At 42.5% G+C, this 15,668-nt stretch overlaps 1 protein-coding gene across 1 annotated transcript; it reads left to right on the top strand.

Annotated features, from left to right (window-relative positions):
* Positions 1-620: 620 nt before the first annotated feature.
* syt19 (synaptotagmin XIX) lies at positions 621-5,393 on the top strand. The gene is made up of 7 exons (XM_071416892.1): positions 621-691; positions 2,302-2,491; positions 2,675-2,754; positions 3,187-3,597; positions 3,678-3,797; positions 3,896-4,007; positions 4,103-5,393. The coding sequence occupies exons 2-7, from the start codon at positions 2,323-2,325 to the stop codon at positions 4,408-4,410; spliced, it is 1,200 nt and encodes a 399-aa protein (XP_071272993.1). The 5' UTR covers positions 621-691; positions 2,302-2,322; the 3' UTR covers positions 4,411-5,393.
* The last annotated feature ends 10,275 nt before the right edge of the window (positions 5,394-15,668 follow it).

Genomic DNA, 15,668 nt, shown 5'->3' with positions numbered 1-15,668 from the left:
CCTAGACTAAACAAAAACACACAAAGACAACCCACCCCAACTCACGCCCTGACCAACTAAATAAATAACAAAAAAAGGAACAATAGGTCAGGAACGTGACAGTAGGAGTTTGTCTGATGTTAGCTGAAATAAAAGTTATGCACAAAAGTGTTGAGAAATGAGGAACAAGGAAGTGGATGGATATTTGAAAAACCTTCTCTTCTAAATGTTAGGAATGCTTTTGCTTTGCTCTAGTTATCTCAGAGAGCTGCATGTCTCTGCACAAAACAAAACACTATTAAGACATTTTCAATTCAGAAGTCAATAATATATGATCACTTAAACATCCAAACACTACTAGGTGGACTGCTGAAACAATTCAACCCTGTTTTATGTGCATACTATCTTATTCATCTGGTGGCTATTTGGGTACTACATGTGATAAACCTCACCTAGCAGTTGCTTTGCAAATCGGGCTGGTGGAACAATGAGCCAGATAGCTTCAAATGTCAAGGCTGCTTTTGGAGGAAGTGAATAAGACAAGCCAGTCTTGGACAATCATTAGAAACTAATCAGACCTGTTTAACCAGGTGGTGGATAGTCAGGTGCTGTAATGATCAGTGAGTCAGTCCGCCAGAGAACGAATGTATGGTAATGTAAACACACAGATGACAGTGAATGGAGGAGAGGGACAGACAGACTGGGTCATAAGGTATTCATTCTTATTTCACAAATATCACATTCTGTTTAGTCTTTTATAATTGTACATCTCTCAGATTATGTTTGCCAGAGTGTGTCACTGTATTTCTATCTGGCAATTGTAAAGAATGGACAGAATACAGTGAATAAGGATTAAGGATATGGGTGACTTCATTGTTATACACTTGTAAATAATGTGTAATAACATGCTATTGGGGAGCCACTTGCTTTGAATATATATCTTTAGCTTACTTCTCTAATATATACTGAACAAAAATATAAATACAACATGCAGCCATTTCAAAGATTTTACTGAGTTACAGTTCATATAAATCAGTGAATTGAAATACATTCATTAGGCCCTAATCTATGCCGTTCACACGATTGGGCAGGAGTGCAGCCATGGGCCCACCCACTTGGCAGCCTGGCCCAGCCAATCAGAATTAGTTTTTCACCACAAAAGGGCTTTATTACAGACAGAAAGACTCCTCAGCACCAACCCCGCCCCCCCTCAGATGATCCTGCCGGTGAAGAAGCCTGATGGGGAGGTCCTGGACTGGCGTGGTTACACGTGGTCTGCGGTTCTGAAGCCGGTTGGACATAATGCCACATTTTATAAAACGACGTTGGAGGCAGGTTATGGAAGAGAAATTAACATTAAATTCTCTGGCATCAGCTTTGGTCGATATTCCTGCAGTCAGCATGCCAATTACACGCTCCCTCAAAATTTGAGACATCTGTGGCATTGTGTTGTGTGACTAAACTGCACATTTTAAAGTGGCCTTTTATTGTCCACAGCACAAGGTGGGGGATATTCCACACCTGTCAGGTGGATGGATTATCTTGGAAAATGAGAATTGCTCACTAACAGGGATGTGAACAAATTTGTAGGGGATTTTTCTTTTCAGCTCATGAATTATGGGACCAACACGCGTTTATATTTTTGTTCAGTGTAATTTTCTTGGTTATGACGGAGTTGTTATACAGCAACACTAACTAAAGAATGTTGTCTCGCTATAGCAGGGGGGGGCCACATTTTCTGAGCAAAATAAATAAATAATTGTATTTTTTTAAATGTTCATTGCTGGCCATAAAAGACTGAAAACACCAGGGAATCAGCTCCAAGTGATTCTAATTTTGGAAGTCTGTTCCCAAGTATTCCCACGCATAATAGAGAGATACATGTCATCATATACAAATGTAAGCAAGGTTTGAAATTATAATGTTTTAGTCAAATATTATATCTGTTTGGGCTTCTTGCTGTCAATTTGCAGTCTACAAACTAGATGTAATTATGTTCCGGCCCCCCAACCATCCGCTCAAGAAAACATCGGCCCCACGGCTGAATCTAGTTGATGATCCCTGCTCTATAATGTAAATGTCCATTAATAATATGAACGACAGATGGGAGAATAGGACGATGTTTAAGTAACAATGTTTTCCACAGGTGAGATTTTAGTTTAATTTCCAGAAGGAGACTAGCCGAAAGGTTGTTACTGGATCCTACCGATGTCGTTTAACCATTGAGAATTGCACTCATTTTGCATATAGGATACCGGAGTGAATATATGATTTGAATAGAGCATTAGAAGTGTTGAAATTATATGGAGTTCTGCTATACAGGACTTCACATGGCAGAGAGACATGAATTTCCTTGCCACCACGGACCTGTCCATTGGGGACCTACGTATGCCCTTCACTGAAGAGGTCAAGTACTGTATCCTGGGAATCTCTGGAACCCTCTTCCTGATTGCTCTGAGCATTCTGGTGTGGCAATTATACCGATACCGCTCATATGCTCCAAGGAAACCTCGTAAGTTAACTAAAACTAATCTAAGTTATCAGTTGGCTTTTTGTCAAACCATATAGGTCAAACACCAATATACAGTAGAATTAGATTGAGTAGTAATTCAAGTACTGAACATTCTGTATAGCAAACTCCTACATTTTTGGGATAAGACTTTGGCTCATGCTGCTATATTTCTATTCACTGCAGTTGATGAGTTACTTTCATCTGATGGCAAGCCAGCAAAGTCTGGGGTCTTCGACACAGAACCCCAGAGGCCTAATTTCAAGGTAAGAGCTCTCTATTACTTGTAACTATTACTTCCTTTCCTTACTCACAAGGGACGCTCTCCCATTTCATTTGTCTACATTGCTATCACTGACACATTGAGCAACAAGCTTCTACTAATATCTGTGTGTATCTTTCCACCCATGTTGTTCTTGGATGCATGTAAATCAAACAGAGGGCATATCTCAGTGAGCTGTGGTTTAGAGAGTTTTCTCTCAGTGTTGCCTACCATAGTCAGTTTTCACACATTGTAATATACAGTGAGAGATAGAGTTCACAAACTAGGGTTAGTCATGTGAATTAGCTTGGGACTGTAGCGTTTTTGTCAAATAACCCTACAGCCTACAACAACAAATGAATTCAGTGCATTTACATCTCAAAAACTGACTCTTAAACACACTGAAACAGATAGTAGGACCATATCTGTTCCCCAGGTGGAGAAGCTCCATGAAGAGGCGCGGAGGTTGAGCAATTGCCTGTCCATGGGCAGCCATGTGGAGTTGCTCAGCCTGGAGGACCAGCAGGAAGAGGTGGTGGTGCAGGGCTCCCTGCACTTTTCCCTCTACTATGACCAGCTGCAGTCCAGACTGGTGGTCACCCTTCTGGAAGCCTGGGGTCTGCCGGTGAGGGACTTCAGCCGCAGTGTGGACCCCTTTGTGAGGGTCCGGCTGCTATGGGCCGGGCAGGAGAAGGAGAAGGAGGAGCAGTCCTCTCCTTCACTGCAGTGTGTGCTCCATGAGTGGCAGTCCCGTATGGTGAAGGACAGCAGCAGCCCAACGTTTGGGGACCAGTTCTTCTGCTCTCTGGAGGAGGAGGATGTCCCTCACATCACCATCAGGTTTGAGGTACATAACTGAGAGAATTATTGAATTACATTGACAAGCTAATTAGATCAGATTACAACATCTTTTTCTCTTTTCCGCAGGTTAAAGACTTTGATAAATTCTCCAGGCATAGGATCCTGGGAGAGGTCAGAGTTCATCTGTGCGATATGGAAATCTCATACCCTCTTGAAGTCCTCAAGGACCTACAGGCACCACAGAAGGTGGGTGATACACTCTATCTGGATCTATGTGTAAAAAATTACATCAATCCTGTCTGTGTACTGTCTTGACTTCAGTAATACATTTTTATAATTTCCAGGACCTGGTTGGAAAGGTGCTTCTCTTTATGAAGTATCTCCCCACCCTCCAGAGGCTAGAGGTTGGTCTGCTGAAAATCAGGGCACCACCTCAGCCAAGTAAAAAAAATCAAGGTAAATGCCACTTTTCTTGTGTGATAAACTCATTATTGAGCCGAAGTTGCATACTGTTGCATTGTAGATAAAGGTTCTGTTGACTCTGTTCGCAGCACTGTATGGCAAGATCAGTGTCCTCTGCAACCAGTTCAAGCTGCGGCACCAGAAGTCCACTGTTAAGACCTGGAGGGAAGTGACCGTCTTCAACGAAGTCATGATGTTCACACTGCCAGACCCACAGATCAAGGAGTGCTGCATTGTGGTCTCTGTGTACGAGATCCCTGCAGCCAAGAAGTCATCCAAACGCCTGGTTGGCCAGGTCACCTTTGGAAAGGGAAAGAGCTCAGAGGATGAACACTGGAGTTTGATGATGCGATCAATTCGTCAGCCAATAGCAAAGTGGCATCAGCTCTTAATCTAAGGCTAGCCAGGCCAGTCCACCTACTTTGACTATGTTCTTGTGATGCACAGCATATTGGAAATGTGTGAAGGACCAGCATTACAAGGGATTTACACTGACAATTCGTTTTTCAAGCTATTTCTCACAACTGATATCACCTATCTATGAAATATAGACTACTATATTGAAATTGTGTGGAGAAATAATACATTCCAGCTGCTCACCTGATATGAGCAGTGCCTGATCACCTGTGAATAATAGAAGTATTACCAGTAGGCTAAGTATTTAACGTTGCGCTGCACCCCCCCTTTTAGGAACACTAGAGGGCACTTATACTCAGTAGTTCATTTCTTGAGGAAATCTATGGGCAAAGAGGTTGAGTAAAAACATTCACATATTTATACAATCTCGGCTCTGAAGTCGGACTCCCACGAGCAGTTTAGGCACTTGCAAGGTACTTCAATTTCTTCTGGAAAATTGGTGCAGACAGTGTCTACATTGCCCCCATAGGGGGCATCTTGTTTTTTTAAGATGTTAAATGAATTTCTAACTAAATTTCAAGCCCACATTCTATCATAATTATTTATAAAAAGATCTGTCAGCTGTATTTTGTGGAGGGAACACACTGACTGGACCAGGCAAAGAATAACCCCCACCCCCCATTCTCCCTGGTAAGTGGTTCCTTCCAAGGTGCACAGAGCAAAAGATGCCTAGGCAGGATGCTAGATAGTGCGTGCAGTATCGTCAGTGGAGGGGAGACTTACTGGGCATAGACGTCAATTCAACATCTATTCCACGTTGATTCAATGTTATTTCATTGAAATGACGTTGAAACAAAGTTGATTCACCCAGTGTGTGCCCAGTGGAGAGAGAGTAGAGTGACACACACAGCGTTTGATTTGATTTTAGCTGCCGGTGATGGGCAGGAAGTATGTTTTTTAATTAATTTGATCAAGCTATGTAACCTATTGATGCCTTCTTGATGAATAAATAAAACAAAACTGTTTTGTTTCTCTGTAATACTAGCCACCTAACAATTTGATGAAGTTGGCTTTAGATATCCAGCTAGATAGGTTCCCAATCTCACAACCTCATAACTAGCTACCAAGCTATTTCAAGCTATCAATCAAGTTAGAGTAGTTTGTCTAACTATCTTCGCTAAGATAAACTATGCAGAAAAAATATGTTTTTTTACATTAGAATTAGGCATGTTTCACGTGTTAGAAAAATGCAAAATTCTCAGGTGTTTGAAAAATGCAAAAACAGAAGAGTTGTTTAAGTTCAGACCGCAACCCCAAAACATGTGCTTCCCCAATCACAAAATGAAACTACAAAACCTCTCCCAACACTGTGAGCTGTTGATGTGAGATTAGTGGTCAACTTGCATCTCACCCTCTCAAGGCCATTCCCAGGCGTTGCCCACCCCTTTTCCAGGCCAATGTGCTGTTTGCTCTTGCTAGCTGCCACCCCCCTACCTACTACCTCCTAATGTGAACAAGCAGAGGCCTGAGAAAATAAACTTAGAGACCTTGAGATGGAAGGGACTTACAGCCATGCCTTTAGAGGGGCTGCAGTCTACAGGCAATTACTGTCCAGTGTCCACACTCCTAATGAAGTACAGCTCTCAGGGGTTATGCAGGTCAGTGACCTGCCGCAGTGGGAGGATTCTGTCCATTCTACTAAGGGTTTTGCACAGTGGAATGCACAATATGCACACAGCCATAATGCTTTTTAAAACCTCTTAAATGTAACTAAATGTAATTGTAAGTGTAATCTACGTAATCCCCAAAAGTAATTATTTATCATGAGAGGGACATAAACAATAACTAAACAATAACCAGTAATGCTGCATACTCCAAGAAAGGTTAAAATTATTTTTATAAATTGCTGTGGTTTAGTCACTTTTGAGGACACAAGCTCAAGTACACAGTACAAAGATGAGGAAAGTATGAAAAGGAGGACCGAACATGCCCCCATTCACATTGACGGGGCTGTAGTGGAGCGGGTCGTGAGTTTCAAGATCGTTGGTGTCAACATCATCTACAAACTATCATGGTCCAAACATACAAAGACAGTCGTGGAGAGGGCACAACAACACCTTCTCCCCCTCAGGAGACTGAAAAGATTTGGCATGGGTCCCCAGATCCTCAAAAAGTTCTACAGCTGCACCATCGAGAGCATCCTGACCCGGCCTGGTATGGCAACTGCTCGACATCCCCCCCTTTAATTTTACACTGTTGCTACTCGCTGTTTATTATGCATAGTGTCACGCCCTGACCATAGATTGCTTTGTATGTTTCTATGTTTTGTTTGGTCAGGGTGTGATGTGGGTGGGCATTCTATGTTGTATGTCTAGGTTGTCTATTTCTGTGTTTGGCCTAGTATGGTTCCCAATCAGAGGCAGGTGTCAGTCGTTGTCTCTGATTGAGAGCCATATTGAGGTAGCCTGTTTTTCTTTGTGTTTTGTGGGTGGTTGTTTCCTGTGTCTGTGTTATCACCATACGGGACTGTTTCGTTTTCGTTTTGGATTTCACGGTGTTATTTTGTATTTCTTAGTGTTCAGTTAATAAATCGAATATGGACACTTACCACGCTGCGTATTGGTCCGATCCTTGCTACTCCTCGTCAGACGAAGAGGACGAAACCCATTACACATAGTCACTTTACCCCTACCTACATGTACAAATTACCTCAACTAAACTGTACCCCCGCACATTGACTCGGTACTGGTACCCCGTATATATAGCCTATGTATTGTTATTTTAGTGTGTTACTTTTTATAACATTTTTTACTTTAGTTTGTTTAGTAAATATTTTCTTAACTTTATTTCTTGAACTGCATTGTTGGTTAAGGGCTTGTAAGTAAGCATTTCACGGTAAGGTTTACACCTGTTGTATTCGGCACATGTGACAAATACAATCTGATTTGATTTGATTATATAATGTTTTATATGATGTATTTCCTATTCAACAAAACTGTATAAATAAGGCTTGAAATGACTTATATTTTTTCTAAATCAATTAATACAACTATAAGATTTCACCTTCCTTATAAATGTAGAACACATATTTGAATATTTAGTGTTAAAGAAAATGTGCATATTTTCTAAAGGTCTCTCTTGATCAAAACGTCTGCCCCCATCTCTGTGAATGTCTCACAGAGCTCTAGCGTAGCTTCCTGAACTCATTTGTCTATGACAAACAGAAAGTGTTATTTGCTTTAAATCTATAAAGTATTTTTAGATTAGCCTACTAGCTATAAATCAATCTCTGAATGTGCTTCACCAACAAAACCACTCTCTCCTACTGCGGATTCCAAACATATGCTTTATTCATCCCATCTTCCAGTGGTGTCAGATTTCACATCCTGCTTCATTCAGTCAGTAGAGACACTCCTGTGTCCATTAGAATAAGGACTACTGCTCTATGCAAGCCATTTCAATCAACGGTGTCCACAGATCGGTCGGAACTGTTACCAGAACCATGCAGGTCCCCTAAACAGGGGACTTTAAATCAAATAGGTTTTAAGTGGACCTGCAGCTCTACATTTCATAGTTCCCTTCTCTAGGAACTGTCACGTTCCTGACCTGTTTTCCTTTGTTTTGTATTTGTTTTAGTTGGTCAGGGCGTGAGTTGGGTGGGTTGGTCTAGGTTTGATTTTCTATGTTGGGATTTTGTGTTCGGCCTGGTATGATTCTCAATCAGAGACAGCTGTCAATCGTTGTCCCTGATTGAGAATCATACTAAGGCAGCCTGGGTTTCACATGTGTTTTGTGGGTGTTTGTTCCTGTGTCAGTGTTTGGGCCACACAGGACTGTTTCAGGTTAGTCACGTTTATTGGTTGTTGTATTTTGTAGTGTTTGTTGTTTTCCCATTAAATAATGAATACTTACCAATCCGCATCTTGGTCCGATCCATGCTCCTCCTCGTCTGAGGAGGAGAACGACTACGACAGCCGTTACAGGAACAATGAAAAGTTACACTCATTATAATGTTGATTGATTCAGACTGTGCAGCGATACAGAATATCTGTCTCAAAATAGTAAACATAATTATGTTATGTCATTGTCATCAGCTGCTCTGCCATTTTGTTTATTGCTCCGCGTGAAATTAGAAGTAAACATTTAGTCACCGCTGTTAACCGCTTTCCTCGTTGGATCGCCAACACTGTGAATACAGTTGAGGACTTCACCTGTGGCCTCTATCATGTTCAATAGAAATATTTTTTTTCCTTATACTGAACAAAAATATAAACTCATGTTTCATGAGCTGAAATAAAATATTCCAGCAATGTTCCATACACACAAAAAACATATTTCTCTCAAATTCTGTGGACAAATTTGTTTACATCCCTTAAAAATACTATTTATTTATTTTGCTCAGAAAATGTGCCCCCCCCCCCTGCTATAGCGAGACAACATTCTTTAGTTAGTGTTGCTGTATAACAACTCCGTCATAACCAAGAAAATTATACTTAACGAAAATATAAACGAGTGTTGGTCCCATAATTCATGAGCTGAAAAGAAAAATCCCCTACATTTTCCATACGTGCTTATTTATCTTAAATTTGCTGCATAAATTTGTTCACATCTCTGTTAGTGAGCGTTTCTCCTTTGCCAAGATAATCCATCCACCTGACAGGTGTGGCATATCAGGAAGCTGATTAAACAGCATGATCATTACACATGTTGTACTGTTACACACCTTGTACTGGGGACAATAAAAGGCCACTCTATAATGTGTAGTTTTGTCACACAACACAATGCCACAGATGTCTCAAGTTTTGAGGGAGCACGCATTTGGCATGATGACTGCAGGAATGTCCACCAGAGATGTTGCCAGAGAATTGAATGCTAATTTCTCTACCATAAGCTTCCTCCAATGTCGTTTTAGAGAATTTGGCACTATGTCCAACCAAATTTGGCAGTACCTCCAACCGGCCTCACAACCGCAGATGACATGTAACCATAACCAAGGTACTGAGTCAATGTGCGGGGTAAAGGTTAGTTGAGGTAATTGAGGTAATATGTACGTGTAGGCTTGGGTAAAGTGACTATGCATAGATAATACACAGTGAATAGCAGCAGCATACAAAAGGGGGTCAATATGCAAATATAACATTTGATTAATGTTCAGCAGTCTTATGGCTTGGGGGTAGAAGCTGTTAAGAAGCGTTTTGGAACTAGACTTGGCGCTCCGGTACCGCTTGTCGTTCGGTAGCAAAGAGAACAGTCTATGACTTGGGTGGCAGGAGTTTTTGATGATTTCTTGGGACTTCCTCTGACACTGCCTGGTATAGAGGTCCAGAATGGCAGGGAGCTCATCCCCAGTGATGTACTGGGCCGTACAGCAGTTGCCATACCAAGACGTGATGGCAACCAGTTGGGATAGGATACTCTCGATAGCGCAAATCTTTTCAGTCTCCGAAAGGCATTGTCGTGCCCTCTTCACGACTGTCTTGGTATGTTTGGACCATGATAGTTTGTCGGTGATGTGGACACCAAGAAACGTCAATCTCTTGACCCACTCCACTACAGCCCTGTCGGTGTGAATGGGGGCGTGCTCAGCCTTCCTTTTCCAGTAGTCCATGATCAGTTCATTTGTCTCCCTATAGGCTGTCTCATCGTTATCGGTGATCAGCCCTATCACCGTCATGTCATCTGCAAACTTAATGACGGTGTTGGAGTTGTGCGTGGACACCTAGTCGTGGATGAATAGGGAGTACAGGGGGAAAAAGCATGCACCCCTGAAAGGCCCTCGTATTGAGAAGCAGTGTGGCAGATGTGTTGTTGGCTACATTTACCACCTGGGGACGGCCCATCAGGAAGTCTCGGATCCAGTTGCAGAGGGAGGTGTTTAGTCCCAGGGTCCTTAGCTTAGTGATGAGCTTTGAGGGCACTATGGTGTTGAACGCTGAGCTGTAGTCAAAGAACAGCATTCTCACATAGGTGTTTTGTCCAGGTGGGAAAGGGCAGTGTGGAATGCAATAAAGATTGCGTCATCTGTGGATCTGTTGGGGTGGTATGCAAATTGCAGGGTTTCTGCGATGATGGTGTTGATGTGAGCCATGACCAGCCTTTCAAAGCACTTCATGGCTACAGACATGAGTGCTACGGGGCGGTAGTCATTTAGGCAGTTTATCTTGCAGTTTTTGGGCACAGGGACATGTAGGTATTACAGACTCGGTCATAAGGAGGTTGGAAATGTCAGTGAAGACTCTTGCCAGTTGGTCAGCACATGCTCTGAAAACGCATCCTGGTAATCTGTCTGGCCCTGCTGCCTTGTGAATGACCTTGTTAAATGGTCTTACTCACATTGTCTGCGGAGAGCGTGATCACACCATTGTCTGGAACAGCTGGTGCTCTCATGCATGGTTCAGTGTTGCTTGCCTCAAAGCGAGCATTGAAGGCATTTATCTCGTCTGGTAGGCTCACGTCACTGGGCAGCTCGCGGCTGGGTTTCCCTTTGTAATCCATAATAGTTTGCAAGCCCTGCCACATCCAATAAGCGTCAGATCCGGTGTAGTAGGATTTAGTCTTAGTCCTGTGTTGACGCATTCATTGCCTGTTTGATGGTTCATCGAAGGGCATAGCGGGATTTCTTATAAGCGTCCGGAATAGTGTCCCACTCCTTGAATGCAACAGCTCTAGCCTTTAGCCCAGTGCGGATGTTGCCTGTAATCCATGGCTTCTAGTTGGGATATGTAAGTACGGTCACTGTGGGGATAGCATTATGGTCAGATTTGCCAAATTGAGGGCGAGCTTTCCATGCATCTCTGTATGTGGAGTAAAGGCGGTCTAGAGTTTTTTTTTCTCTGGTTGCACATGTGACATGCTGGTTGAAATGAGGTAACATGGAAGTTTTCCTGCATTAAAGTCCCCTGCCACTAGGAACGCCGCTTCTGGGTGATCATTCCCTTGTTTGGTTATGGCCTCATTGAGTGTGGTCTTCGTACCTGCATCGGTTTGTGGTGGTAAATAAACAGCTATGAAAATTATAGCTAAAAACTCTCATGGTAAATAGTGTGGTCTACAGCTTATCATGAGGCACTCTACCTCAGGTGAGCAAAACCTAGAGACCTTAATATTAGAGATCGCGCACCAGCTGTTGTTGACAAATAGGCACAGACCACCACCCATCGTCTTACCGGAGGTTGCTGTTCTGTCTTGCCGATGCACGGAAAACCCAGCCAACGGAATATTATCCATGTCTTCATTTAGCCACGACTCGGTGAAGCATACGATTTTACAGTTTATAATTTCCCATTGGTAGGATATTCTTGAACGGAGCTCATTCGCACGTTCGCCAATAGGACGGATGGTAAAGGCGAATTATCCACTCCCCAACGAATTCTCACCAAGCATACAGATTTTTGGCCCCTGTATCTGCGTCTCTTCTTCATGCGAATGACGGGGATTTGTGCCTGGTCTGAGAGCAGATGTAAATCTTTCGCCTTCGATTCATTAAAAAAACACACTGAATAGCACAATTAGTTAGGAGCCCGTAAAATGGCAGCCATCCCCTCCGGTGCCATTTTCATGATTAAACTGTGGGTTTGCACAACTGAAGAATTTCTGCACAAACTGTCAGAAACCGTCTCAGGGAAGCTCATCTGCGTGCTCGTCTTCCAAGACCAGGGTCTTGACCTGACTGCAGTTCAGCGTCTTAATCGACTTCAGTGGGTAAATGCTCACCTTCGATGGCCACTGGCACGCTGGGGAAGTGTGCTCTTCACGGATGAATCCCGGTTTCAACTGTACCGGGCAGATGGCAGTAAACATGTATAGCGTTGTGTGGGTGAGTGGTTTGCTAATGTCTACAATGTGAACAGAGTGCCCCATGGTGGCGATGGAGGCCGATTGTCATGCCATTCATCAGCCGCCATCATCTCATGTTTCAGCATGATAATGCACTGCTCCATGCCACAAGGATCTGTACACAAATTATGGAAGCTGGTCTGACTACTCACCAGACATGTCACCCATTGGGAATGTCTGGGATGCTCTGGATCGACGTGTACGACAACGTGTTCCAGTTCCCGACAATATCCAGCAACTTCGCACAGCCATTGAAGAAGAGTGGAACAACATTCCACAGGCCACAATCAACAGCCTGATCAACTTTATGCAAAGGAGAGGCAAATGGTTCTGCATGAGGCAAATGGTGACCAGTAAAATCTTGGAAATTGTTGCATGTTGCATTTATATTTTTTGTCAGTGTAGAATAACAACAATAAAAACAATGATAAATAAATGTCATGACGGGATGTAATTTAAAGTTGAAGAATGTATTTTTCCTCCAGTGCACAGACTAATAGTCAGAGATGGTATATGTTTATTTTAAAGTTTGGCTTTGAAACGTGAGTGTGGAGTCTCGTGGTTGGAAACAAAAACAATGCAGAGTGTTATTTCTGAGCTACTGCAAGCTACAGCAGAACTTGATACACAGGACTTTACAGGACTCTGGATTTACAGGACTCTTGAGGATATCTGTCAGGCACCACTGATGATTTCATAACATGCAGCCAACCATATGTCTGAGAGAAGCATGTACATTCCATATGGTTTACACTTGATATACAGACTACAGACATTGCATGTTCTTACTGTATGTCAATTGTCTCTTATATCCCCCCTCTGGAGGGGCCTTGTTGTTGAGTTACATCAGGGATACACAGAAAAAGGCTGGGTGGAACTACAATTTTTCCTGAGTTTTAGAGTTAAACTGTTTGAATTTAGCATGTAGTATCATCCATTCTTAGTTTTGGGACAACGTTTCAATTAAAGATAAAATAACAAACATAAGACTCAACAGAGGTGGGGTATGAGCGTTACTATGTTGAGAGACAACAAAAATATACTCAAATATCTACTTTTAGTGTGGCATTATTGGAGTTGTGTGAAGTTGGTGTTGTGGCCTTCTGCCTGTCAGCCCTCCCCGCTGAAAAATGGACTCATTTCATTCTGCTTCTCCCACATTCTCCCTTGGGGAGAGGTTCTCCCTGGCAGAAAGGAGAAACTTCTAGACTTTACCAAGCCCTAATCAAATCAAATGGTATTTGTCACATGCTTTGTAGACAACAGATGGAACTACATTTGAAATTCTTACTTACAGGTTATTTCCAACAATGCAGAGTTAAAGAGAAGATCATAAAATAAAAAAATAAATATAAATAGTGACACAAGGAATAAATACACAGTGAATAACTAATAAAATAATCAGTAAAAGATAACATGGCTATTTACAGGCAGTACCAGTACAGAGTCGATGTGCAGGGGTATGAGGTAGCTATCTATGTACAGTACATATAGGTACGAGTAAAGTGACTTGGCAACAGGATAGATAATAGACAGTAGCATATGTGGTGTCAGCATGCATGTGTGTGCATGTAAAGGGAGGTACCTAGTCAATTGCTCAAATGAATTAAACCGAAACCTGTCTTCTGCATTTAACCCAACCGCTCTGAATCAGAGAGTTGCAGAGTGCGACCTTAAATGACATCCACGTCATCAGCACCTGGGGAGCAGTTGTTGTTGGGGGTTAACTGCCTTGCTCAAGAGCAGAACAGCATAATTTTGGGGGGGACTTCCTCTGATAGCGTTTGGTATAGAGGTCCTGGATGGCAGGGAGCTCGGCCCCATTGTACTGGGCAGTATTCACTACCCTCTGTAGCGCCTTATGGTCGGATGCCAAGCAGTTGCCATACCAAGCGGGGATGTAGCCAGTCAAGATGCTCTCAATGGTGCAGCTGTGTGTAGAGGGTCAGCGTGGCGGATGCGTTGTTGCCTACCCTCAACACCTGGGGGCGGTCCGTCAGGAAGCCCCTGGCAGACAGACCTCAGGTTATTGTGAGGGCTACACATCACACATCATTCTCTCCTGTTGAACACTTTCCAAATCCCACACATTACCATCTTTGAGGCAGAGTTAGAGATGAGCCATAGACCCATCTCCACCTCAATAAAAGCTGTCTTTGTCAAGGACAGGTCTCTGGCTCACTTCTGTGCCTTCCATTCTCCCTGATTAGTATTTTCTGCTACTGCAGCACAGCACTTGCCCTTCAAATATCCCTCCAACTGTATAGAAGAACTTCCAATTGGCCAGAGATACATGTCCAATTAGCCTGGCAGAAAAGGCAGAGAAAAGGGCATTTGAAGAGCACCAGATGTAACACAAAGAAAGTCATCGGTAACATACTCTGTAAAGTACATCAGATAAACATGATGAAATATAGATTGGAGTAAAAATGTATTCATAGAAACACTGCAATTCCACAGGGCAGGAGTATCAATCTTCATCTGTTTACACTTAAAGTAATAGGCTCTGCCTTTCTTTGAAGTTTCTAGAGACCTTGTGTCTATCGTGAAACTACACCCATTTAAATGATAACACAAACATGTTTTTAGCTGAGGAATGTGATTCTGTGCTCATCCCTGCATGTGCCCAGTAGTCACACCATGATGGGGTCAACAAGAAAAGACAAGGCCAGATCAGATGTGGTGCTGGCATGTCAGCTAAGGTCAACAGGCAGGGGTTGTATTTTAAAACAACAAGGACCACCTGGAGCAAATGTTTTTGTATTCTGCTCCCAGCTGTAGATTAGAGCCATTCTCCCACCGATATTCTGGCAGCTCTGTGAGATGTTTCCTTTGTAGCGTTAGTTTGAACTGGTTGAACGTAGATCAAAGTCTTTATCAGTGTCATTAGAATAGTCGAACCTCTGTGTCCTGGAGAATATAATACCTTTAACCCCATTTGTCACCTCAGAGAGATCAGTGTGCAAAAGAGCCAAAGAAGAGGAGAGGAGATGGTGACATGACCACAAAAACACACAGTAGTTACATAATCGCCGAGGACAACGTGGCATGTGCCATAAACTGATGAAAGCAACAAGATGAAAGATGTGTCATTGGAAGTGAATGTACAACTGCTTTGTAGAAGGAAGGCAAGGTTTAGAGGAATGACATAACATGTGACTGTCAGCCTATTCTGAGTCATCTTATCCAGTCATCCAATTGAACTCTAATTGTTCATACACTTATCATTGATCCAGCACTTTGTCTACTTATTAACATACATCATGTCCAGTAATTGACCATGATGGTGCTAGCCACACACAACGCATAACAGTTATGATAGGAACTACAGTATTTCTTATTATGTTATCTCTCCTTTGGTTTTTTTGACAGAGATTAAACAATGTGATTGGCGCAAATCTACGGTACAATGTCAGTTAATCATATTTTCCCCTCAGTTATACACACTGATTTGCAAGAATA

Source organism: Salvelinus alpinus, chromosome 9 (assembly GCF_045679555.1).
Source record: "Salvelinus alpinus chromosome 9, SLU_Salpinus.1, whole genome shotgun sequence".
NCBI classification, from domain to species: Eukaryota; Metazoa; Chordata; class Actinopteri; order Salmoniformes; family Salmonidae; genus Salvelinus; species Salvelinus alpinus.
The sequence above is the reverse complement of the archived record's forward strand: the minus strand, read 5'-3'. Positions and strand labels throughout refer to the sequence as shown.